At 44.5% G+C, this 27,759-nt stretch overlaps 1 protein-coding gene across 3 annotated transcripts in view; it reads left to right on the top strand.

Annotated features, from left to right (window-relative positions):
- LOC121585013 (armadillo repeat protein deleted in velo-cardio-facial syndrome homolog) overlaps positions 1-27,759 on the top strand; it is a 279,542-nt gene that overhangs the window by 188,316 nt on the left and 63,467 nt on the right. For 2 of the 3 annotated variants that reach the window (XM_041901322.2, XM_041901323.2), the window contains 3 exons: positions 8,023-8,181; positions 10,787-10,939; positions 16,562-17,235. In XM_041901322.2, coding sequence (XP_041757256.1) covers positions 8,056-8,181; positions 10,787-10,939; positions 16,562-17,235 — 953 coding nt within the window. In that variant the 5' untranslated portion in view covers positions 8,023-8,055. The remainder of the gene's footprint in view (positions 1-8,022; positions 8,182-10,786; positions 10,940-16,561; positions 17,236-27,759) is intronic. The other variant, XM_041901324.2, reaches the window with a different exon arrangement.

Raw genomic sequence — 27,759 nt, forward strand, 5'->3', positions numbered from 1 at the left:
GGCCACATCTGCAGTCCTCATGCCTCCTTGCAGCATGCCTAAGGCACGTTCACGCAGATGAGCAGGGACACTGGGCATCTTTCTTTTGGTGTTTTTCAGAGTCAGTAGAAAGGCCTCTTTAGTGTCCTAAGTTTTCATAACTGTGACCTTAATTGCCTACCGTTGCAAGCTGTTAGTGTCTTAACGACCATTCAACAGGTGCATGTTCATTAATTGTTTATGGTTCATTGAACAAGCATGGGAAACAGTGTTTAAACCCTTTACAATGAAGATCTGTGAAGTTATTTGGATTTTTACTAATTATCTTTGAAAGACAGGGTCCTGAAAAAGGGACATTTCTTTTTTTGCTGTTTTATATGAGTCGGTGTGTGTGTGTTACCTCATGTCCCAGTCCACTGGTCTGAATGTGTTTGTCTCCACTTCCAGCTCCAAGTCGTCACCAGTCCACCAGTGGGACACCCCCGTCCAGCCAAAACAGTTTAGGTCTGCTCTCCCGTTTGTCTGTTCGGTCCTCCACTTCCTATCATTCCAGTCAATTAGGACCCAGCCGGGCTGCCCCTGCCCTGCCCGTAACTTAGCCGGGGCCTGGCTGGGTGGATGGCTGGGGGGGACTTGGCTCTGGAGCCCTGTTGTGAGGGGCTCAGCCGAGGGAGAGAGTGCTGTGTTGGACCTCTACCATACATTGTCAGCCTGCCACCCTGATTTCTCTTCCTCCTCCTGTTGACTTCCCTGCTGCTGCCTCTCCTCCAGACCTCCAGGCCATTCCACAGCCCTTGTTTTGGCTGGCGTATTCCACCACATTACTGTTTTCTGTTGTTTTGTAACGGGCAGGGTAGTATAATATAATGCATGCTTTCACATCCGTTCCCTCTAAAAACCCTCGTCATGTGACCTGAGTTCGAGTCTGGTGGAGGGGTGCCGAGAGGGCAGCCGGTAGAACAGAAGGGATGATGGGAAATTAGACGACCCAAGGTTACCCAAGTGTTCTTTGCTGGGGGATTAATTGTGTAAGAACCATGTAATGATTGCTGGCAAGGATCCTGACTGAAATCCTGTTACCCATGCTGCACTGGGGCAGGGAAGGAGACCGAGGTCCTGGGGTGGCAAGGTGACACTCATCACAGGTAGTCTTAGCCTGCTAGGAATCAAATGAGCTCTGTCTTTACTTGAGGTACAGTAACTACTCCAAAACTAACCACAGGGCCTCATTATTTCATCAGACACTTGCAAATCTACTGTATAATTCCTTACTAGTGCATACTGAGCAGTTACTGCACAGTAGATGTACGGTATTGGAGTAAGACTGGAGGAATCAATCTTTGTTTTTTTACCTGGGATATTTAGAACAGGGAAGTGTTATACTGTACGGTAGTTTACACAGGAGAACAACTTGAGACATTTCTCATGGGTGATGGATTTTGTTACTCAGTTCTCTTTCTCTTGCAACCCCACTGCAAGGACTTCTGCATCAAACTTATCGTTTCATACATAATTCAAGAGGGAAGATTAACACTGAAGTGCCGCGTTTTAGACCTAGCTACTTGGATCATTGTTCCACTTTTAGTTTCATACTGAAGCATCAAGCACAGAGGCCGCCCTCCTTTCACTCCTCTCCCCTCCTCCTCTCCTCCTTACCCCCCCCCCCCTACTCCGCTATCTCCTAGCAGGGACACGCCTGATGGTTGTGTGATGGATGACTCAGGGATTGATAGAGTTAGGAGGCTGCTGTTAATTGACATCTCCTGTATCTCTACATCTCCCTCCATTGTCCCCACTCACCTCTTTTCTCCTTCACTGTTTCATCCAGAACAACCCAGTTTGGTACATCTTGGGATGATGGGCGAGGTATTGTCTCTATAAGATGTATTACAATGAAATATAATACTCTAACTACTCAGATTCCATATCACTGCAAAACTTTGAAAAGGAAACTGAACAGGATCACATTTACATGCTCAAATAATATTGTTTCTCCACATTTTGTTACATTGTTGTTCACTGTAAACAAAAGTAGATTCATTCATATGTTCATAGTCATATGCAATAGTGTTAAGACTTCTCCCTCTTCTAGAAAAGGATGTGTTGTGACCTTGTGTCAATCTGTGTCTACGTCCCTAATGGCACCCTATTTCCTACATAGTGCACTTTAGACCAGAGCCCTATTGGCACGGATCAAATAAGGTGGATAAGGTCATCATAGGGAATAAGGTGCCATTCAGGACACAGCCAGTGCATGTTGCAGGGGAATTCCCTGACTGACTGACTAGTGGGCTGTGTGGTATGACTCAGACCTGCCAGTTTTCACAGGCCTGTATTAGTGGAGCACAGGGCCATCTGATAGGAACCTGTGAAGTCTTCTTTTTTTTTTATGATCGTCGTTTTGCATCTTGAAAGTCCAATATCTTGAGAACTTGACTACCGACATGCAAAACATTATGGGACTGTATCAACAGTGGACTAATGAAAAAAATGGGAGTTTTCCTTTAACCCAGCCTAGCACACACACACCTGGTGTCAGGAGTTCACCTGTGTGTAAGCATCTCCTCCTCTTAGAGAGCTGTGAGAGGTAAAGCGGGGTATATGGACAGAGCCAGCCCTCTGCTCCATACTGTGAGTCTGATCCGGACAGACTAGGCTGAATAAAGTGCAGGTTTGGCTAAGCCTCCACCTGCCTCGAGGCAAAATCCCTGTCTGTCTGACACTTCAGTCTCTCCTCTCTTTTCCCTTCTCTCTCCAAAGTGGTTTAACACCACCAAAGCCTTTCTCAGAAGTTTCGGTCTTTCACTCTGTGGAGCTGTAGTATGTCATCTGCTGACTTAACTGTAATTGGAGAATTTGCTGTTGGCACCAAAACTATTTAGCGTTGTCTTGTGTTCCTCCCGAGCTGTGATCTTGTTCAATGTGTGGAATCCTATGGTTCATTAAGTACACAGTAATATACAGTGCATTCGGAAAGTATTCAGACCCCTTGACTTTTTCCACATTTTGTTAGGTAAATTCTCATCAATCTACACACAATACCCCATGATGAAAAAACAAGGTTTTAGAAATGTTTGCAAATTTATTACAAATAAAAAATGGAAATATTACATATACATAAGTATTCAGACCCTTTACTCAGTACTTTGTTGACGTACCTTTGGCAGCGATTACAGCCTTGAGTCTTCTTGGGTATGATGCTACAAGCTTGGCACATCTGTATTTGGGGAGTTTCTCCCATTCTTCTCTGCAGATCCTCTCAAGCTCTTTCAGGTTGGATGGGGAGCATCGCAGCACAGCTATTTTCAGGTCTCTCCAAAGATGTTAGATCAGGTTAATGTCTGGGCTCTGGCTAGGCCACTCAAGGACATTGCGACTTGTCCTGAAGCCACGACTGCGTTGTCTTGGCTGTGTGCTTAGGGTCGTGGGGTGAGACGGCGGGAGTGTGGGGAGAGAGAGGGGGAGGTGAAGATGGGGAGGCAGGGAGTGGGGGTGGGAGGTAGTGGGGAAGCCAGGCAGAGTGGGGGGAGAGGGATGAAGGGAGTGGGGGAGAGGGAGTGGGGGAGAGGGATGGAGGGAATGGAGGCGGAAGGGAAAGGGATGGAGGTAGGGGGGAGTGGGGGAGGGAGAGTGATGGGGGAGGGAGGCAGGGAATGGGGAGAGAAGGAGTGAGTGGGGGAGAGAGGGCGGGAGTGGGGAGAGGGAGAGGGATGGATGGAGTGGGGGAGATAGGGAGGTAGTGGGGGAGAGGGGAGAGGGGGAGGCAGGGAGTGAGTAGGGAGGGAGTGAGTGGGGGGGATAAGGCGTGGGCGGGGGAGAGGGATGGATGGATGGATGGAGTGGGGAGAGAGTGAGTGAATGGAGGGGAGAGAGAGGGGGAGTGGAGTGGAGGGGGAGAGAGGGGGAGTGAGTGGAGGGGAGAGAGAGGGAGTGAGGGGGAGTGAGGGGAGAGAGAGAGGGAGTGAGTGGAGGGGAGAGAGGGAGTGAGTGGAGGGGAGAGAGTGAGGGAGTGGGGAGAGAGAGAGTGAGGGAGTGGGGAGGAGAGGGAGGGAGGGAGTGGGGAGGAGAGGGAGGGAGGGAGTGGGGAGGAGAAGGGAGGGAGGGAGTGAGTGGGGAGAAGAGGAGAGGGAGGGAGTGGAGAGAGGGGAGAGAGGGATTGGGTTAAGAGAGTGAGGGAATGGTGTTGGGGAGGAAGAGAGTGGGGGAGGGAGGCATTATGCTGGGCTCAAGCAGCCGGTTAGTCAGCTAGTGGGCCTCTGAGGAGTTTTGCTCTAGCCACAGCTCGCTTGTCAGTCTTTAAAGCGTCGGCCTTTGATTACATAGTCCTGTTTTGATGGTATTTTCTGGGGTTCAGGGATGTGGTGTCTAAAGTACAGCCAGGGAGAGCTGTCCTGTCCACTGGCTGGCTAACAAGGCTGAGAGTTCACTGTACACACACGGATGCGCTCTCTCTTGCATGTTTGCACACTTGCAGACACGTCTAAACTCGCACACCATAGTTCAGTCCTCTGGCCAGCCTTCAAGCCTGAGAGCTCCCTGTAGCCCTGTAAAGGTGAAGGGATGTTCAAACTGACAGGTTTGGCCCACATCAGACATACTTTACTGTGTGTACCTGCTCACACACACATGCACTGAGATGGGGACAATTCTTATCAAAGCAGGTTTTTGGTCTCGTCCTACACAAAGAACAACCAAGTATTACATCAAATTGAAAGGTGAATAAACACTGTTCTGAGGACTGTTACAAAGAGATCTTTCATCCCACACTACTTGATTAACCAAAGGTCAATTGCTTTTTCAAACGTCCAACAGTTGACTGAGAAAATCGCTCTCTGTACCTCAGCTATTCTTCCCAGTCATTAGTCCCAATAATGGAGAGCTGACACACTGCTCCTAGGTAAATTACTTAACATACAATTTACTACACTAATTGACTCTACTGCTGTGACGAGGAGAGTAGAAACTTTATTTGACTTCGTCCCTGAAAACGATATCCAGATGCCCCCACCCCCTCCCACAAACCTAACAGCCCGGCCCGTAGGATTAGGGAGGAAAAGATCCCCAACATGAAAGCGGAGTCTTCTGACTGATCAGCAAGACGGATGGGCAGCAGATCAATCAGGTCTCAGTGAGGCAGAGGGACTTTGAAGCAGCTAGCAAACACTGCTTGGCTAATCAATGAAGAACTGCCCGCTTGTTAGCACCTTCAAAGACTCATAGAAAACAAACAGTCCCTCTGGCATCATCAACTCCATGTCTGCCTCACCCAGCCCTCCCTCCACTCCACTCTGCTAAACCCACCATGCCACACACAACTCATCTCTCCCTCTTGCTCTTATTCTGGCTTTTGTTCTTTCTCTCACTCTCCTCGCTCTCTCTCTCTCTCCCTCCGTCTCTCGCACTCTCTCTCCCGCCATGTCTCTCTCGCTCTACTTGGTTGTTGATGATTGCCTGCAAATGGCTTCCTTCCTATTTTCCACATTAAGAGAGTGTACAGTAGTTTGTTGACGTTAATTGTCTTTGAGTATGGAAGCAGGGTGTTGGTACAGTAGTGGATGACCTCATGGAACTTCCTGTGGCAGGAACAGGAAGTTCTTTACATGCACGAAGACCGACGCAATATGAATCAAATGCAATATGCCTGATAGCCCTCTAGGCTTTGGTATCATTGAGAGAGCCTCTAACTCAATTTAAACAAAATTCAACTGCCTCAACTGCCAGGTCTAGAGTACCTCTGTGCTATGGCCACTTCTGACTGGATAAATCAATCTGCCACATCTTCTGATGATGAGAGGATATTGTAACTGTGTATAAATTGCATTGTCAGACCTTGTACAGTCGTGGTCAAAAGTTTTGAGAATGACACAAATATAAATTTTCACAAAGTCTGCTGCCTCAGTTTTTATGATGGCAATTTGCATATACTCCAGAATGTTATGAAGAGTGATCAGATTAATTGCAATTCATTGCAAAGTCCCTCTGCCATGAAAATGAACTTAATCCCCCAAAAATATTTCCACTGCATTTCAGCCCATCCTTTTTACGCTGCTGCTACTCTGTTAAGTATTTATGCATAGTCACTTTAACTCTACCCACATGTACATATTACCTCAACTACCTCAACTAGCCGGTGCCCCCGCACATTGACTATGCAACGGTACCCCCCTGTATATATAGCCTCCCTACTGTCACTTTATTTTATTGTATATATAGCCTCCCTACTGTCACTTTATTTTACTTCTGCTCTTTTTTTCTCAACACTTTTTTGTTGTTGTTTTATTCTTACTTTTTTGTTTAAAATAAATGCACTGTTGGTTAAGGGCTGTAAGTAAGCATTTCACTGTAATGTCTGCACCTGTTGTATTCGGCGCATGTGACCAATAAAATTTGATTTGATTTGATTTTGATTTGATTTGATTTGAAAAGGACCAGTTGACATCATGTCAGTGATTCTCTCGTTAACACAGGTGAGAGTGTTGACGAGGACAAGGCTGGAGATCACTCAGTCATGCTGATTGAGGTAGAATAACAGACTGGAAGCTTTAAAAGGAGGGTGGTGCTTGAAATCCTTGTTATTCCTCTGTTAACCATGGTTACCTGCAAGGAAACATGTGCCATCATCATTGCTTTGCACAAAAAGGGCTTCACAGGCAAGGATATTGCTGCTAGTAAGATTGCACCTAAATCAACCATTTATCGGATCATCAAGAACTTCAAGGAGAGAGGTTCAATTGTTGTGAAGAAGGCTTCAGGGCGCCCAAGAAACTCCAGCAAGCGCCAGGACTGTCTCCTAAAGTTGATTCAGCTGTGGGATCAGGGCACCACCAGTGCAGAGCTTGCTCAGGAATGGCAGCAGGCAGGTGTGAGTGCATCTGCACGTACAGTGAGGCGAAGACTTTTGGAGGATGGCCTGGTGTCAAGAAGGGCAGCGAGGAAGCCACTTCTCTCCAGGAAAAACATCAGGGACAGACTGATATTCTGCAAAAGGTACAGGGATTGGACTGCTGAGGACTGGGGTAAAGTCATTTTCTCTGATGAATCCCCTTTCCGATTGTTTGGGGCATCCGGAAAAAAGCTTGTCCGGAGAAGACAAGGTGAGCGCTACCATCAGTCCTGTGTCATACCAACAGTAAAGCATCCTGAGACCATTCATGTGTGGGGTTGCTTCTCAGCGAAGGGAGTGGGCTCACTCACAATTTTGCCTAAGAACACAGCCATGAATAAAGAATGGTACCAACACATCCTCCAAGAGCAACTTCTCCCAACCATCCAAGAACAGTTTGGTGACGAACAATGCCTTTTCCAGCATGATGGAGCACCTTGCCATAAGGCAAAAGTGATAACTAAGTGTCTCTGGGAACAAAACATCGACATTTTGGGTCCATGGCCAGGAAACTCCCCAGACCTTAATCCCATTGAGAACTTGTGATCAATCCTCAAGAGGCGGGTGGACAAACAAAAACCCTCAAATTCGGACAAACTCCAAGCATTGATTATGCAAGAATGGGCTGCCATCAGTCAGGATGTGGCCCAGAAGTTAATTGACAGTATGCCAGGGCAGATTGCAGAGGTCTTGAAAAAGAAGGGTCAACACTGCAAATATTGACTCTTTGTGTAAACTTAATGTAATTGTCAATAAAAGCCTTTGACACTTATTGAATGCTTGTAATTACACTTCAGTATACCATAGTAACATCTGACAAAAATATCTAAAAACACTGAAGCAGCAAACTTTGTGAAGACCAATACTTGTGTCATTCTCAAAACCTTTGACCACGACTGTATGTATGGCGCGTGTAAGTTCAGTTCCAGAGTCCAGACTACATACAGCATACCCCTGGTGGTTACAGATCCGCTATCAGTCCTCCTCATCTATCTGTCCCTCTGTCTCTCTCCCTTTCTCATTTCCGACTGTGCTATCAATAAAAAATGCCCAAAGTGATCGGCACACAGATCTCCTTGAAAAAACATAAGTTTGTATATTATGTCCACTTCATGTCCACTAATGTCCTCTCCTTCATTCCCTCCTCACTCTCTCTCCAGGAGCAGAGCCCCAGTAACCAGACGTCTCTGGCCATGATGCAGGAGCCCCAGGAGATGGTGGAGGAGACAGTCACCATCGAGGAGGACCCTGGCACACCCACCTCCCACGTGTCTGTGGTCACCTCCGACGACGGCACCACGCGACGCACAGAAACCAAGGTACTGGGGGAAGCAACGTTGTCACACATCACATCACTTTAGGTAGTAGGTACCTAGGTGCTGGAGGAGAAGAAACTCAAGGCCCACACACTATATTGAAACGTTTTAATGCAACAAATTGTTTGGGGTTCTTACAACCCTGTGAAATGTATGTAGCAGGTTGCTGCAGTAAAACAGCATGATAACTGTTTTATGATAACTCGGCAGCCAAAAGTTAAGGTCTCTAAGGCCTGTAATCCTTTAGCCAGATGCCCAGATTTTGTCTTACAATTTGGTTACTGTTTCAGTGTTGCTCCTACAGTATTTTGTGTTGCGGGTTCTTTTATCTTGATTCCCCTCTATTGTGTTTTGTTGTTTCTATATAAGGATATGTCAACTAACCTGAAGGTGAGTTGGAAAAATGTCCCCCCTCATCACTTTACTATCAACTCACGACACCATTTTGTGTGTGCCCATGTCAGCCACACGCGGCCACACCCCTCTGTCTCTCTTACCGCATCACAGCCAACCCAACGCTCCACAGCTCCAGTATTGTTACTCTTACTGTCCTTCCTAAACATAGCTCACAGCTTTCACCCTTCAGTCAGGCCTGTTCCACGCCATGCACACTACTGCTCCAGACAGTGTCTCAGTGCAGCGTCCTTCCGGATGGAATGGGGCTTCCAAAATGGCACCATATTCTATAGAGCTCTGGTCAAAAATAGTGCACTACATAGGGAGTAGGGTGCAATTTGGGACGCAACCTGGGTAGAGCAGAGGTTTTCTTTTCTGAATGTCTGGTTGTCTAGTGAGGGACCCTAGGGAGGGACCCTAGGTAGAGCTGCTGGCACACTACAGACACTACAGAGTCTGGAATTAAACCGCCCAGCGAATCCTTCTGTTTCACTGTGTGTGCTGCTATCCTATTGTAGGGGATTGGACACATGTACACTAACGTGAACAGGCACACACACACACACACACACACACACACACACACACACACACACACACACACACACACACACACACAGCTAAATACAACATTAATCAAGGGCTTGGGAATTGAGGGAGGGAGGGTCACTGATGTTAAGGACACAATTCCATAGGGATGAGAGAGAGGATGCTTTTTGGAAGTCATTTTGAGGGGAAGAAGCAGATTAAAAGACGGTTTTGACCGTTCCTTTATAATTGGTGTCAAATTGATTGGCCAGCCAGCTTGTGATGGAAGCCTGCATACGTGACATTTCCAGACTCTCATCCCTCTCTCTCTATTGCGTTCTCTCCCTCTCTTACTCTCTCTCTCTTACTCTCTCTCAGCCCTCTCTCTCTCTCTCACTCTCTTTTTCTTATCTGTTGAATTGATGTATTATTGGGTTCCTTTGAACAGGAGGCTCCAGCTGGCTACTTACTGCTAATGTATCCCCTCCAAGCACAGTGAGATGAAACACGAGGATTTCACACTATTGCTTTTGGAAAAAAACATGTTTTTTAATGCTAAACACATTTGCAAACAAGGCAAGCAGCAGTATAAGCAGCAGCAGTATCGGTAGCCAGCCACCACACTGAAACAGACCAAAACAAGGCCTGTTAATGTGGAGTGGCGTTAGCCGCTTAAAGGCTATCTAACCGTTCCAGCTGTAAAGGAGAGAGTCAGTCAACTGGCTGGCTAGTATGTGGTACAAGCTAACTGGTGAGAAGGGAAGGCACTGCATCACACGCACACACGAAGGGAAGGGGCTTCACCATGTCCATCCTCCATCTCCCTCCCAACACACTGTGCTTTTCTGTGGACATGGTCCAGCTCCTCTCTGGCTAAATGGTGAATGTTGGGTGAAATACTCACTTTTTATTTACCTCCTTTAAAACAGTGTATCAAAAGCAGCAGCATTCCTTCCATGTCCTGTGGATGGAAGTTAATGAGGGTTAAGGCACGCCATATAAACTCATACAACACAACAGGCCTTAATACACAACAGCACACAGGAGGGAGAAAGGTTTGAATGGAAAGAACGAAAGCCAGTCGATACAAAATGCTAAACAGTAGCTTAAGTCAATTTGATGTGCTGTTTTTACATTGTCATTGTTTTGGTGCTATTTTATTCCTATGTTGTTGTTGAATGGGTTGAATCAACAGGCTAGTCCATGTAACATGTATGTTTGTGACGAGGTGTGAATGAAGGAGTCAGGCGCAGGAGGTAAAATACCGAAGTCCAGAGTTTAATCCGTTTGCATAAATCAAACGCCCCAAGCGTCAAACGACACTGTACAAGGGAAAACATCCACCTTGGCAAATAACACAGTGAAATGTAGCTCAACCGAGCTACACGCTCTCACAACAAAACAATCACTCACAAAGACAAGGGGAACAGAGGGAACACTTATACACATACTAATTAGGGGAATGAGCACCAGGTGTGTGTGATTGACAAGACAAGACAAGACAAGTGGAGTGATGAGAATGGGATCGGCAGTAGCTAGTACTCCGGTGACGACGAACGCCGAAGCCTGCCCGAATCAGGAGGGGGGGCAGCCTTGGTGGAAGTCGTGACAATGTTCAGACAACTGCCAATGTGATGCCCGGTACTACTTATTGACCACCTCCGCCATCAACACTTTCCCATAGGTGACCAAGGTGATCAAAACCATCACCCGCCGCACTTACCTGCCAGTGACCATCACCGAGACGCAGGTGGTGCCAGAAGGTTCCATCACCACGCAGTCCAATCCCAGCACCCCGGTGCCCACCCATTCTCCCACCCCATCACAGACAGACACAGTAAAGAACCCAAAGGCTTTTTTTTGGCTTGAAGTGAACTCCTAACCCCTCCTGCTCGTATCTCCCTAAACCTCCTTAACTGTTCCCACTAACTCCCAGGCAGCTGGTGTGTCCGTTTGAGCTCTCTGTCTATAAAAGCAAAGATCGTGAAAGTGTTACAGCACTATAAAGACTGAGTGGGATGCCTGCCCTCCCTCCCCTTTAACAGCCTAACAGTTGGTAAACATAGGCCCCAGTTTGACTGCAGACACCTTTCATTAGAGCAAGGGAGCGCATTGCCTTAGCCACATGGCCCTGACAAACACATACAGACGCACAAACACACACACCAGCGTTTAGAGATTCTCTTTTAGCCTGTTTACAGTGGTCTATATGGGCCTTTTCTGTAGCCCTCTCTGACGCACTATCCCCAGCCATAGTTATGCTTGTTTAGCGTGTTGTGATCTATAGCGGATCAGAATTCTGTTTGAAACCTGTCTTCTAAAGAGCGAAGGCTCTTTAGAAGTCATGTTAGTACAAAAACATAGTGTTTGTCTAGGCTTCTCTCCCTGGCTGAGTTGGAAGACGGGCTCGTGCAAGATGGAGGGAGTTTGGGCCACGGCAGATTTTTAGCCTGTGGTGGATATACAGTATTAGGACCAGAATCAGGATTGAAGAACACTGCTGTATAGTTACGGGTAGTGGTCCTCAACCCCAGATCTAAGAGATAATCTCCAAACGTCAGCATAGTGTAGGAGGCATCAGGTCCTTTTGAGTGAAGAGACCCCGTCCCACCCTGCACCAATTACAATCACCACCTCCATTTGAAATGAATGGCAATAAAAGTCCCCTAATCAAGCAGCTGAGAAGAGAAAGTCAGCCTGTTATTTCAAGGCCAGCGGTGCGCTCAGGCTCAAGCTGTTTCATTAAGTTTAGAATCAGACAAAGGCTTTATTTTTAACATGAAAGGGATGATTCTGTGCGAGTTACACTCGAAGGGAGGGGAGCAGCTCTGCCAGCGTAGTGTGAAGTAGCAAACCGATGGATGGCAATGAAGGGTGGTCTTTAGATGTTACAGATGCACCATAATTATTCACTAACATGACTGGAAATAGACCGTTTCTTGACCGGTTTGAATTTAAAATACCTCACAGTTGGGAAAAGGGACAGGGTGTGAGCAAACTAAAGGCTTTGTGAAAATGGGATCAAGATTTCATTTCTCCACACTGTTCTCAAATGTAATGATTGGGAATGTTTACCATTTATGATTCACATTTTGAGACGTTTAATACCTTATTGAGGTTCCTAGTTGTTATTTCATGCCTTTGCTTAAAATCCAGTCGAGTGGAAGTGGACACTCTCCGTGCACCTTGTCAGGCACAACACAAATCGCATCAGACATGGGGCCCCTTCCAATGACGATTAATTTTCATCAATCTCATTAATTTTGTAGATTAATTTATAGCCGCAGACAAAATAGCCAATTATCGCCACTGCAGAATTCACTGGGCAGCAAATTGGTTTCTGTATCAGTGCTGAACCAGAGGCTGAGGTTAGATGCAGGTAACCCACCCTGACTGCCAGACGGCTTCAGCACTGAGACAAGTAGGAGTGTGATTTAGTAAGACAAGAAGCCTATTCCCCCTCAGGAGACTGGAAAGATTTGGCATGGGTCCTCAGATCCTCAAAAAGTTATACAGCTGCACCATTGAGAGCATCCTGATTGGTTGCATCACCGCCTGGTATGCAACTGCTCGTCCTCCGACCGCAAGGCACTACAGAGGGTAGTGCGTACGGCCCAGTACATCACTGGGGCCAAGCTTCCTGCCATCCAGGACCTCTATACCAGGCGGTGTCAGAGGAAGGCCCTCAAAATTGTCAAAGACTCCAGCCACCCTAGTCATAGACTGTTCTCCTGCTAACGCACGGCAAGCGGTACCGGAGTGCCAAGTCTAGGTCCAAAAGGCTTCTCAACAGCTTCTACCCCCAAGCCATAAGACTCCTGAACAGCTAATCATGGCTACCCGTACTATTTGCACCCCCACCCCATCTTTTTACGCTGCTGCTACTCTGTTAATTATTTATGCATAGTCACTTTAAATCTACCCACATGTACATATTACGTCAACTACCTCAACTAGCCGGTGCCCCCGCACATTGACTCTGCACCGGTACCCCCCTGTATATAGCCTCCCTGCTGTTATTTTAGTTTAGTTTTCTATTAAGAAATAAATGCATTTATTTTATTTTTTTTATTTTTTTGGGGGGGGGCAATCTAATATTGCAGATAGATTGTATCTTCTATCAATGTAATTGTCTGCATCACTTCCAATCCCCCATGTTTTTTATATATATACTCCCCTTTATTACTTTTCAACCCCGCCATCCTTTCCCTACTTGGAGTAAATTAGTGAACACCAATGCCCAGGCCTCTACTTCCGATCTATAGTTACTATCTACACCTTATGGACAGAGTTAATTTTACAATAATTATATTATATATATATAATTCTTTTTTTTTTTTGCTCCTGAACTACTTCTACTCTCAACCTCTCCGATTATTTTCATGATGTCCATCCGGTTTGCTTCTATATGCCATATCTTTCTAACTGTGCTCTTTCCCAAAAGCTCCCAACATACAACCTATATACTTATTATGGACACAGTATACTTACATTATTAGCTATCTTTGTTATTATTTGTTGTTATTTGTTATTAGTCCCATCCTTCAACTCTATTCAATACCTCCCATCTATCTCTTAACACCATCCATATAGGATTTCTATTTGCCATATATATTTCAACCGTACTGTGATGTTTTACAAAAGTTCTGAACATTTCTATTCTCATTGCTTCTACAGATTGTGAATTAAAAATGAAAATTTTTCTTAAAAGTATTATTATATTATTGATTGATTGACTATGACTTTTCAGATCACCCAGTAATGCTATCTGCAAGGTTAGCTCCAGGTAAATATTGCTATCCTTTAGCCATTCCTGGACCTTTGTCCAAAAACAAGCTACAAATGGACAGAACCAAAACAAGTGATCTAATGATTCTCTCTTCACAGCAAAATCTGCAGAGCTGGGAAGATTGTATCCCCCATATAAATAACATTCTATTGGTAGCAAGAATTTTATATAATAATTTAAATTGAAAGATTCTAATTTTTGAATCCGGTGTCGTTTTGCGTGTCAGTTCATAAACACTATGCCATGGGATCGGTACGTCAAAGATCTCTTCCCAACTATTTTGCAATCTATATGGGACGGCTGTCAATCCTTTGGTCCTTAAGTGAAACTGATATACTTTTTTATTTATCACAGTTTTCCTTAACCAATTATGTTCTTTAATGCAAGGCCGACAGACAAGTTCCTTACTTTCTCCCCCTTCCACTTTCCTCTTCCACTTTTGCGGTAAGGCTGCAATTATTTGGTTGTAATTTTGGGTAGAGCAGACATTTCCATATGTTTTTGTTAGCTGCATGTGCGACATAACTCCACCAGTCCTACCGATGATATAATTTACGAAGATTATACCTTTTTTAAACATTCTGTCAAAAAATAAAGGTTTTTTGTCAATTAGTATATTTGAATTTAACCACAATATTTGTTGCATTATTTGTTCTGTCGTTTCTGGAGGATTAAATTGAAATTGCAACCAACTTTCTATGGCTTGTTTTAGAAATAGTGATATTTGGAAGATTATTTCCTTTTCAAATAACTGCAAATGAGTTGTTGTAATCTGAATAAAGGGAAAAAGGCCTTTCTTGAACATTGGGTGAGACAATCTTACTAATTTGCTTGAGAACCAGTTCGGGTTTAAGTATAACTTTTGTATGACTGAAGCTTTTAGTGATAGGTCTAATGCTTTAATATTTAATAATTTCTGTCCTCCGAATTCATATTATAAATATGCCCTTTTAATTTTGTCTGGCTTGCCGTTCCAAATAAAATTTAATATTTTTTTCTCATATAATTAAAAAAACTGTTCGCTAGGCGTAGGCAAGACCATAAGCAAATAGGTAAACTGGGATAATACTAAAGAGTTAATCAGGGTGATTTTTCCACAAATTGACAGGTATTTTCCTTTCCATGGCAGTAAGATCTTATCTATTTTTGCTAACTTTCTATTAACATTTATTGAAGTGAGATCATTTATTTCCTTTGGGATATGTATTCCGAGTATATCCACATCACCATCAGACCATTTTATTGGTAAACTACATGGTAATGTAAATTTTTTATTTTTTAGTGATCCAATACGTAATATAGTACATTTGTCATAATTTGGTTGTAATCCAGAGAGGTTAGAAAATGTATCTAGATCCTCTATGAGGCTGTGGAGGGATTCTAGTTGTGGATTTAAAAGAAAACATGAATCATCAGCGTACAATGACTCCTTTGTTTTTAAGCCCTGTATTTCTAATCCTCTGATATTATTATTGGATCTGATTTTAATAGCTAACATCTCGATGGCCACAATAAATAGATATGCCGATAGTGGACAACCTTGTTTCATTCCTCTTGACAGTTTAAAACTTTCTGAGAAAAGCCATTATTTACTATTTTACACCTAGGGTTACTATACATGATTTTGACCCATTTTATAAGAGATTCTCCAAAATTGAAATGCTCCAGGCATTTATATATAAACCCCAGTCGAATTTTATCAAATGCCTTTTCGAAGTCTGCTATGAATAGCAGGCCTGGTTTCCCATATTTTCCATAGTGTTCTATTGTTTCCAATACTTGCCTTATATTATCTCCAATGTATCTTTCATATAAAAAACCTGTCTGATTAGAATGAATAATATCCGACAATACCTTTTTAATAAATGCATTGTTGGTTAAGGGCTGTAAGTAAGCATTTCACAGTAATGTCTACACCTGTTGTATTCGGCGCATGTGGCAAATAAAATTTGATTTGATGTATCGATATATTTATATAGATACAGTTTACTAGTGCTCTATAAGACAGTCAGTTACCAGTTATGACTGTCTCCTTCCCAAATGGCACCCTATTCAATATGTGGGGGGGGAGACATGTCACAGAAACTCAACCTTACTTCCAACATGTTTTTTTTCTAATAGAAATGGATGAAAGGAAATTGTACGACCCTTTCTCCTCACAGAGTTTCCCAATGCATGACCTTTGACCTGTTATTGACAGTGCCTGCCTGCAGTGTCACTCTTTAAAGGAACAATGTTGTCCTCATCTCATTCCGCAGCCTCTCACTGTGTGGCATCGGCATCTCACTGGCCTGTCTGTGATTCAACAGGCTGCATCAGTGTGCTGTGTCTCAGTCCTAACCGCCTGTCTGTCACTGGGTTTATCTGTAGGTAACCTCTTCCCCAGACTCACTTACTACTATATAGAGAGAGCTGTCTGGGGACGGGATTAATCTGTTGTCTGTCTGTCTGTCTGTCTGTCTGTCTGTCTGTCTGGTGGGACACCTGAACATACTGTTAAGTACAGTCATGTCAGGGTGATCAGAATGCTTCAACATTGTCCTCATCAACAGTTGGTCATGGTGTGGCCCATACACACAATACAAACTTCCAGGATTGGGTAGTAACTGATTAACTTCTGATTATGTAATCAGTTTAACTCTGTCTTTGTTACCTCCTCTCCTCCTCAAGGTGACGAAGATGGTGAAGACGGTGACCACGCGGACGGTTCGCCAGGTGCCCCTGGGCCCCGACGGCCTGCCCCTGCCCGAGGGCTCCTCCCCGCTGGGCAGCTACACAGACTCCATCGACCGGCGCTACCTGAAGAACGGTGAGCGCTACATCACCACGCCACAGGCCACCTCCACACTCACGCGCTCCTACAACAACTACAACGACTCCTACACCGACACGCTCCCCCCCGATGCTGGTGGGAGCCAGTACGGTGGGCGCCACTATGGCGTCCACGACGGCTACGGGATCGGAGACGTGACCGACAACTACGGCAGCCTGTCGCGTGGCGTCAACTTCCGGCCACCCCGCTACCCCTACGCCATGGCGAACAGCTACCGGACGGAGAACAGCTACGGGACCTTACCCATTCGGAAGGATGACTACGGCCACGTGGCCCAGCCTCAGGTGCCCATGGGCAGCAGCAGTGTGGACCTGAACCGGTCCCAGCCAGAACGCTTCCAGCCAGAGCCCTACGGACTGGAGGACGACCGCCGCAGCCTGGGCCCTGAGGAGGAGGAGCCCTATGACCTGGACCCTGACTACTCCACCGCCAGCCGACGCCAAGGCACACTGCCTGGCACCAACCGCGGCAGGACCATGAGAGAGCCGCTCCGCGATGGGCCACGCGTCAGGTGAGAACAATAGTCGTCTGAAAATATTTAGGTGACCTGGAAGATAGGATTGGACTGGTTTTGGTCTGGTTTAGGTTGTCTGAAAATATGGATGTGAGCTGCTTTCTTGGCCAGGTTTATCTTGAAAACAAGTCTTCCTTGTTTCATAAAGATTAAGTATAGTTAGGACTAAACTTTTGAGCATGGTGGCGATTAGCATCTTAGCTGTGATGGTTGTTGATTGAGTGGATGTAGCCACCTGTATCATCCTAGCTGTATCCTACTTGCGTCTTGGTGCGTCTTAGCTGCAGAAGACCGATTCTTTCCTCTAAGTGATGCACAATGAGGACTAGTTTTATGCATGGCTACAGGCATTGTCTGAGACGTGAGAAGAATAGTCTTCTCAAGATGAGGAAAATTAAGAGACATGTCTTGTTCTTCTAGCATGGGCGAGAAACACCGGTGTGTGTGTGTGTGTGTGTGTGTGTACATATGTGAACAGATGTATTTTCTCCTTGAGAGATTCCTACAGAGGAGGCGGCGTTGAAGGGAAGAGAGGCTTTGATTTCCATTTTCATGCAAATGGTGGTTGAACATGTGTTTATGTCAGAAAGACAGAGACTGTTAGACATAGAGAAAGAGAGGGAGGGAGAGTGAGAGCGACCGTTAGGCAGAGAAAGAGAGGGAAATAGAGAGAGAGACTGTTAGAGGGAGGGAGATAGAGGCAGTTATACAGAGAGAGGGAGGGAGAGAGAGAGGCAGTTCGACAAAGAGGGAGTGAGAGATTGATAGTTAGTTAGGGAAACAGACAGAGGGAAAGTGGAGATCATTAGACAGCGAAAACAGGTGGTGAGACCATAGGACGAGGAGATTGAGGGAGAGCTGGAGAGAGAAAGAAAGAGAAGTGGCGAGACAGAGAGACAGTGATAGCCTTCCTTCTTCAAGATCCCTTTTACCCTGTACAAATCTCCCACTTTACCACCACCAAAGCACCCCCAGACCATCACATTGCCTCCACCATGCTTGACAGATGGCATCAAGCACTCCTCCAGCATCTTTTCATTTGGTCTGCGTCTCACAAATGTTATTCTTTGTGATCCGAAAATCTCAAACTTTGATTCGTCTGTCCATAACACTTTTTTCAAATTTTCCTCTGTCCAGTGTCTGTGTTCTTTTGCCCATATTCATCTTTTCTTTTTATTGGCCAGTCTGAGATATGGCTTTTTCTTTGCAACTCTGCCTAGAAGGTCAGCATCCCGAAGTCGCCTCTTCACTGTTGACATTGAGAATGGTGTTTTGCGGGTACTATTTAATGAAGCTGCCAGTTGAGGACCTGTGAGGCGTCTGTTTCTCAAACTAGACACGAATGTATTTTTCCTCTTGCTCAGTTGTGCAACGGGGCCTCCCACTCCTCTTTCTATTCTGGTTAGAGCCAGTTTGCGCTGTTCTGTGAAGGGAGTAGTACACAGCGTTGTACGAGATCTTCAGTTTCTTGGCAGTTTCTCGCATGGAATAGCCTTCATTTCTCAGAACAAGAATAGACTGACGAGTTTCAGAAGAAAGTTATTTGTTTCTGGCCATTTTGAGCCTGTAATCAAACCCACAATTGCTGATGCTCCAGATACTCAACTAGTCTAAAGAAGGCCAGTTTTATTGCTTCTTTAATCAGCACAACAGTTTTCAGCTGTGCTAACATAATTGCAAAAGGGTGCAGTGGTCTAAGGCACTGCATCTCAGTGCTTGAGGCGTCACTACAGACCCCCCTCCCAAAGAGCTCCATTTTGGTCTCATCTGACCACAACACTTTCACGCAGTTCTCCTCTGAATCATTCAGATGTTCATTGGCAAACTTCAGACGGTCATGTATATGTGCTTTCTTGAGCAGGGGGACCTTGCGGGCGCTGCAGGATTTCAGTCCTTCATGGTGTAGTGTGTTACCAATTGTTTTCTTGGTGACTATGGTCTCAGCTGCCTTGAGATCATTGACAAGATCCTCCCGTGTAGTTCTGGGCTGATTCCTCACCGTTCTCATGATCATTGCAACTCCACGAGGTGAGATCTTGCATGGAGCCCCAGGCCAAGGGAGATTGACAGTTATTTTGTGTTTCTTCCATTTGCCAATAATCGCACCAACTGTTGTCACCTTCTCACCAAGCTGCTTGGCGATGGTCTTGTAGCCCATTCCAGCCTTGTGTAGGTCTACAATCTTGTCCCTGACATCCTTGGAGAACTCTTTGGTCTTGGCCATGGTGGAGAGTTTGGAATCTGATTGATTGATTGCTTCTGTGGACAGGTCTTTTATACAGGTAACAAGCTGAGATTAGGAGCACTCCCTTTAAGAGTGTGCTCCTAATCTCAGCTCGTTACCTGTATAAAAGACACCTGGGAGCCAGAAATCTTTCTGATTGAGAGGGGGTCAAATACTTATTTCCCTCATTAAAATGCAAATAAATTTATAACATTTTTGACATGCGTTTTTCTGGATTTTTTTGTTGTTATTCTGTCTCTCACTGTTCTAATAAACCTACCATTAAAATTATAGACAGATCATTTCTTTGTCAGTGGGCAAACGTACAAAATCAGCAGGGGATCAAATACTTTTTTCCCTCACTGTATGTGTTTGGGTAAAATTAACTTTTTTTTATTCTATAAACTACTGACAACATGTATCCCATATTCCAAATAAAAATATTGTCATTTGGAGCATTTATTTGCAGAAAATGACAACTGTTCAAAATAGCAAAAAATATGCAGTGTTGTCAGACCTCGAATAATGCAAGGAAAATAAGTTCATGTTCATTTTTAAACAACACAATACTAATGTTTTAACTTAGGAAAAGTTCAGAAATCAATATTTGGTGGAATAACCCTGATTTTCAATCACAGCTTTCATGCGTCTTGGCATGCTCTCCACCAGTCTTTCACATTGATGTTGGGTGACTTTATGCCACTTCTGGCGCAAAAATTCAAGCAGCTCGGCTTTGTTTGATGGCTGGTGACCATCCATCTTCCTCTTGATCACATTCCAGAAGTTTTCAATGGGGTTCAGGTCTGGAGATTGGGCTGGCCATGACAGGGTCTTGATCTGGTGGTCCTCCATCCACACCTTGATTGACCTGGCTGTGTGGCATGGCGTATTGTCCTGCTCCAGGTCTCCGTCTAACCATTAGACGGCCAGGTGTTGGGCAAAGCTGAAAATTGGACTCATCAGAGAAAATGACCTTAATCCAGTCCTCTACGTTCCAATCCTTATGGTATTTTGCAAACCTCAGCCTGGCTCTTCTTTGCTTCTCATTGATAAAGGGCTTTTTTCTAGCTTTGCATGACTTCAGCCCTGCCCCTAGGAGCCTGTTTCGAACCGTCCTCGCCGTGCACTTCACACCAGCTGCCGTTTGCCATTCTTTTTGTAGGTCACTTGATGTCATCCTACGGTTGTTGAGTGACAATCGAGTGAGTTGGCGGTCATCCCGGTCAGTAGAGAGTCGTTTTCGCCCTCTACCGGTCTGTAGCTTTGTTGTCCCCAATGTCTGCTGCTTGACCTTGTTCTTATGAACCGCCGTCTTTGACATTTTAAGGACGGAAGCAACCTGACGCTCACTGTATCCCTCTGTCAGTAAAGCCAGAATTGAACCCTTCTTTTCCTCACTCAAAACTTTCCTTTTCAACTCTTTTGGCATGGTCCATAGTTATTTTTTGATTAATATTATTTTGAGGTACAATTAGCACTGTTTTTGCCATCCAGATGGTCCTATTGCAAGAGGATAGTGATGACCACAGCAGTGGTTTTTATACTTTTCCTCGTTAAATAAGATTTGGTTCAGGTGATCACCTAATCAGTACCTAATTCAGTAGAATAAGGTGTGCCTGTGTTGGAATTCAACAGACACTGGAATGGAATGGCTGTCATACATGCAGAGATGCTGATTTAAGAAAAATGTGCAGTGGTCTCTTAATTTTATCCAGTTCTGTATATACTGTACTTTTATATTCATATGGGAGGGGTAAACGTTAATTATTGATGTGCTAATGTTACTAGCTAGCGGTAGGTAAGCTATGATTAGGCTGTGGAAATGTTAGCTAAGTTGAGTTGAATGCTGCTCATGATCATCTTGTCTAGTTGGCTCATTTATTAGCACTGATCAGAACATTTTGCCAGAATATTATGTAGCTTAACAAGTAGATTATTTTGCTATTAAACGCAGTCACTTAGTAGCCTAGGTCTACTCCTGACTGAAAGCCTGGGACTTGTCTTAATCAATCAATGTGATTTTGTTTAACTGAATCCGACTGTATATTTGGTTAATTCTGTCTGGGCAAATAAGTGGAGGTGGTATAGCTCATATGTGTTTGCTCCTCTATCACTGATCAGAAACATTTAGCATGCAATAATGTAGCCTCAAGTGTAGGCCTATTTATTTTCCTCGATCGCATGTAGGCAACTCCAAAAGTCTGCAGAGGTTGTGAAATATGAACGCGAGACTCTCATGCTTTTGAAAATTCTTGCTATTCTTTTCTATGGGGATCATGATCAATATGCTCTCAATGTAAGACCGTACGCATGCTCCCTAACGAAGCAGAGTGAGGGTAGGAAATAGATGAAACATGGATCAATAAAGCTTGGGCTCTGTTTACAAATTTCACTTTTTCCACACGTTCCCGTGACGCAAATATTATTTGTATATTATTCTGGTATATTCCATTATATTATTAGCCTACTATAAAATGTGTATTTACTGTGATCAGGGTACATGTGTCTTGTCTGTTTAATGAACAAAATAGCTATTGATTTAATTTGCATGGCGCAGCCATGTACCCTATAGGCTTCACAGATCAGATAATAATCCCACATCTGCCCACATCTACTCCGACTCCTACTTGCCGGCATGTGTATGGGAGATATAAAAGGCTTATCCCGGCAAGAATGTGGTAAAAATGGGACTGTATGAATTGGGTTCTTAAAAACATTGCCAGATGTATTTTTTTTTACAGGCGACAAACCGTAAAGTCTGGCTATAAAGGCTACAATTAGCACCATGTTACCTCCGCTTGTGATTGTGCAGTCCCATCAGGCCACACAATGTCCACTTTTCCTGTACTCTGTAGCACAAAAAAGAAACCTCAAGCAAATTGAAGGTGATGTTTGACGTAGGACGGGGAGCAGTGTGTGTTTTAAATACCTTTTCTTTTTGACCAATGATCTGTAACAGATGGATATATTCAAACTTCTATGTGCTTTTTCTTTCTTTCCATCGGAGGAGAATGAAATATGGGACATGAGCCAGTTTTAAGGGAAGTGAGCTGAGGAAGTTTGTGAGGGAGGAAGAGAGGAATCCTGTGTGTGTGCGTGTGTCTGTCATGTAGATGTTCAAAGGCGATGCACTGGCAGCCTCTGACAGTGCTGGGCTGCATTTCGGAGCCGTTGTTATCAAGCACACACACACACCCTGGAATTTAAACGCAGCATGGTGATGATATATTTACGTCCTTGCTGTCTGGGATCCTTGGGACGTCCCTACCCCATTGAAGTTGACATTTTAAATGGTTAAAGTTGCACTATGCAGAAATCGCTCCACCATTTCCTGGTTGCTAAAACTCTAATAGTTCACATAATTTCAGTTTATGTAACAAAATAAGATAGTATAGTGTAGAGAATCATTGTACCATCTAAACCACTGTGAGATACATTTTCCATAACCAAAAATACTGTTGTTTTACAAAACTGAAGTAAAAGACTCAACAACAAAACTTAAGCATAGAAATAGCACACATAGACCAGATCTACCACTTCTTATACTTGCTTTCATGTAGAATGATAGATCTATAACTCACATTTCTATGTGAATTTGGTCAGGTCACCCAAAAACGTTACATATTACCAATTTAAGGTAAGGGTTAGGGTTTAGAGTATCCTGGAGAGCACTAACTGTTATATTTATGCCTAGTGCAGGGATGGGAAGTACAGTTGGATGGTGCCACCCTTTAATCAGAGCTTCAGTCTGCATGGAACACACACACACTTCCAGACGCATACATACACACACACACAATGCCAGGAAATGAGTCACTCTATAAGCTTGAGGAGAGGTGGTTGCTGTGACAGGCAATTTGTACTGTACGCTACACACGCACACACCTGATTAGGCAATTAACAGATGGCTAGCTCGCTGATTAATTTTCACGACGCGATACCTTATCAACATGGCATTTGGCCAACTTTTTACCCAAATCCAATGACGTGAAATGTATTGTTGATTTCACGTTAGTTGACAATACAACCAAATGTTAATCAAAACTAGACAATGAACTGACGTCTGTGCACAGTGGGTAGTCATTTCTTTGGGAAAAACCTCACATACCGTCTTTCCAACGTACACCATCACTGCTATCCTCTATCACCTGCTGTATCACCTTTCAAACAAACAGTAGATCTGATGATGATCTGTAACACATCTGGAATACAGTTATTATAATAATAATAATAATAATAATAATAATAATAATATAATAATAATAATACAACTGGACCTTTGCGTGGTTAGAATTAGCATGGCAAGGTGTGAACCTCCCAGAGCCCTCGTCTGTCACCTGACTGACACACACACACACACACACACACACACACACACACACACACACACACACACACACACACACACAAACAAACACGTTATGTTCTTCTATCCTCGTGGGGACCTAAAATGTATTTCCATTCAAAATCCTATTTTCCCTTACCGTTAAACATTACCTTAACCTGTAACCCTAACTCACGGGCTCACTCACTCACGCTCTCCCGCACACTTACGCTCTCCCGCTCACTCACGCCCATTCACTCACGCCCTCGCTCACACTCACACACACACGCTCTCACACACTCACACACACACGCTCTCACACACTCATTAGTATGCCTCCAATAATATAACGATGTTGATGCTGCTGTATAAATGGCTGTAATGAATGTGTGAGTTAAAGCATTTTAATTACGGCTTGTCTTCTAGTCGCTTTGAAAACCCTCAATTATGGGAAAAGGAAAATGTTAAGATGTTTACTGCAATATGGCTTCCTGCGCTTTCGCCGAGCATGGTGGAGTTATAGTAATATATTACAGGAGGGAAGAACTGGGCCGCCCACACGCGTAGTCTTTAGTAAGAAGTGTGGGTGTAGGTATATGTCAGGGATCATCAACTAGATTCAGCCGCGGGACGATTTCTTCTTGAGCGGATGGTCAGGGGGCCGGAACATAATTACAAATAATTTGTAGACTGCGAATTGACAGCATGAAGCCCAAACAGATATACACTGAACAAAAATATAAACGCAACATGTAAAGTGTTAGTCCCATGTTTCATGAGCTGAAATAAAAGATCCCAGACATTTTCCATAGGCACAAAAAGCAAATAACATTTTGTTCACAAATGTGTTTACATCCCCTGTTAGTGAGAATTTCTCCTTTGCCAAGATAATCCATCCACCTGACAGGTGTGGCATATCAAGAAGCTGATTAAACCGCATGATCATTACACACCTTGTGCTGGGGACAATAAAAGGCCACTCTACAATGTGCAGTTTTGTCAAACAACAGGATGCCACAGATGTCTCAAGTTTTGAGGGAGTATGCAATTTGCATGCTGACTGCAGGAATGTCCACCAGAGCTGTTGCCAGAGAATTGAATGTTAATTTCTCTACAATAAGCTGCCTCCAACGTCGTTTTAGAGAATTTGGCAGTACGTCCAACCGGTGTCACAACCGCAGACAATAATAATAATTTATTCACAAACTGTCAGAAACCGTCTCAGGGAAGCTCATCTGCGTGCTCGTCATCCTCACCCCAGGGTCTTGACCTGACTGCTGTTTGGCGTCGTAACCGACTTCATTAGGCAAATGGTCACCTTCGATGGCCACTGGCACGCTGGAGAAGTGTGCTCTTGACGGATGAATCCCAGTTTCAACTGTACCAGGCAGATGGCAGATGGCAGATAGTGTGTATGGCAGTGTGTGGGCGAGCGGTTTGCTGATGTCAACGTTGTGAACAGAGTGCCCCATGGTGGCGGTGGGGTTATGGTATGGGCAGGCATAAGCTACGGACAGCGAACACAATTGCGTTTTATCGATGGCAATTTGAATGCACAGAGATACCGTGACGAGATCCTGAGGCCCATTGTCATGCCATTCATCCTCTGCCATCACCTCATGTTTCAGCATGATAATGCACGGCCCCATGTCGCAATGATCTGTACACAATTCCTGGAAGCTGAAAATGTCCCAGTTCTTCCATGGCCTGCATACTCACCAGACATGTCACCCATTGAGCATGTTTGGGATGCTCTGAATCGACGTGTATAACAGCATGTTCCAGTTCCCGCCAGCAACTTCGCACAACCTTTAAAGAGGAGTGGGACAACATTCCACAGGCCACAATCAACAGCCTGATCAACTCTATGCGAAGGAGATGTGTCACAATGCATGAGGCAAATGGTGGTCACACCTGGTACTGACTGGTTTTCTGATCCACATCCCTACCTTAATTTTAAGGTGTCTGTGACCAACAAATGCATATGTGTTCCCAGTCATGTGAAATTCATAGATTAGGGCCTAAAGACTTTTTTCAATTCACTGATTTCCTTATATGAACTGTAACTTAGTAAAATCTTAGAAATTGTAGCATGTTGCATTTATTTTTATTCAGTGTGTATATCATTTATGTGTGTGTGTGTATTTATGTTGTGCATGCGTGTGGTTGTCAGGGTGATTAATCGCTGCTTTTGAACTCTGCCGAACAATGCCGGTGTCTTGAGCAAATCTCTAATGGCTCATCTCTCCTTGGGGCGACACGCACCATGCTGCACCTGCCCGCCTGCCTCCACCTGCCACAGGGCCACCAGGGGTCACCATCAGCCGTGCCCATCCTGCCCCACCCTCCATATACACTCATCCCTTAATGGAGAGGGGACATGTCACATTATAATCCAGTCTGCTGCTCCTCCGGGACGACGCACAGAGCGAGACAGACAGACCTCTTTTGAGGTTTCTCATATGCAGTTGGCCAAGTCCGAGGATGGGGAAACTAAGTTCTGAACAGTGTCATGCTTTTTTCCCTGCACTTAATTGATATAAGAAACAAACACTAGTTGTAAAAACTGATAATTACATCAAAACAGCAGAAGCAATTAGAATTTAAAAAAAGGAACATTTGTTAATTCCTGCTTTGATTTTGATTAGATTGTTTTGTAGCCCATGCCTCTTGTGAGTCATAAAGCAGTTATTGATCATAATTCAAAATGAGCTATCTGTTTCTATAGTGAAAAGTCACTGAGAGCTCATAAGCATGTGGAAATGTTCCTCCAAACAGGAACATTGTCTCAGCTGCTAATCCTTTGAGGTTTGTCTCCTTCTAAGGAATTGCTGAGGGAGAGGGCCAGAGACCACAGGAATGGAGATTTGATCAATATAATTGGCTGTCACTCCTACACGCTCACTTGCTCTCTCTCGCTTTCGCGCTCTCACACACATTCAAACACACACACACAGAGAGGACCACGCAGGATATTTAGCAGCTTCATTAACATGAGTATGAGCTGCTACTGTAATCATCCTGTGAGCATCATGTCTGGTGGCGGTAGTGGCGAGGGCCTTTCCAATCATGTGAATGAATACCCCCCCGTAACACAACACCGCCAATTTAAATGCAAATCCTGACATTCCCATCACTCACTCCGCTACCCGTTTACCAACCCCGGCATCAGTTGTATCTAAATGAGTTCCATTTCAACCCCAACTGTGTCTGTGTCTGTGAGACGGTTGATGTAGTCGCATGTATCTGATAGTAATGAAGATATAATTCGGCAATACCCCATTGTCTCTCTTTTTTAGAGGGTTATTCACAGCAGTGTCGATTTGGCTTGTCATTTCCTTTAGCATTTGAATCGTCTCTAACTGTAGGTCTGAATGTGTTTAGACCAGACAGGATGTTCACTAAGGAAGTGTTTGGTGCTGTATAACCTCAACTCACTCACAGCCATTTATTTTCCATTACATCTATCATGCAGCTGTGAGGTAGCCTAGAGACTGAATGCTGCTCTGAATGGTGAGCACAGGGTTCAGACTGGTATAACTAGGTTAACTGAGATGCTCTCCAGGCCAAACCCTCAGAGTAGCAGGCAGACTAGCAGCCCTGGCCCAGTTTGGCCTTAATGACTGGGGCTTAATCGGCTCTGGGCCCTCCTATCCTTCATTACCATGGCTAAAGGCACAGCTTGAGGTTTGTGGTGCTTCACGTTCCAGTCCACTTTCACCCCTTCCTGTTAGAATGGTTATTAGAATAGTTCTCGTGCACGTTCCCTAGACTGGAAGGAACCATTCTAAAACAGGAGGGGGTGATGCTATGCTGGACTATGCTATACCATTCGGATGTAATGTCCTCAGCCAGCTGTGTGTGGAGCTTAAAATGCCACCCTTCAAGGATGTAACAGCAAAGTCCTGTTTGAGACTGGAGATGGAGACACCTGTTTCAGGAGATGTTTGATCAAGGCTGGCCTTGCAGTTTG

Source organism: Coregonus clupeaformis, chromosome 16 (genome assembly GCF_020615455.1).
Source record: "Coregonus clupeaformis isolate EN_2021a chromosome 16, ASM2061545v1, whole genome shotgun sequence".
Taxonomy (NCBI): Eukaryota; Metazoa; Chordata; class Actinopteri; order Salmoniformes; family Salmonidae; genus Coregonus; species Coregonus clupeaformis.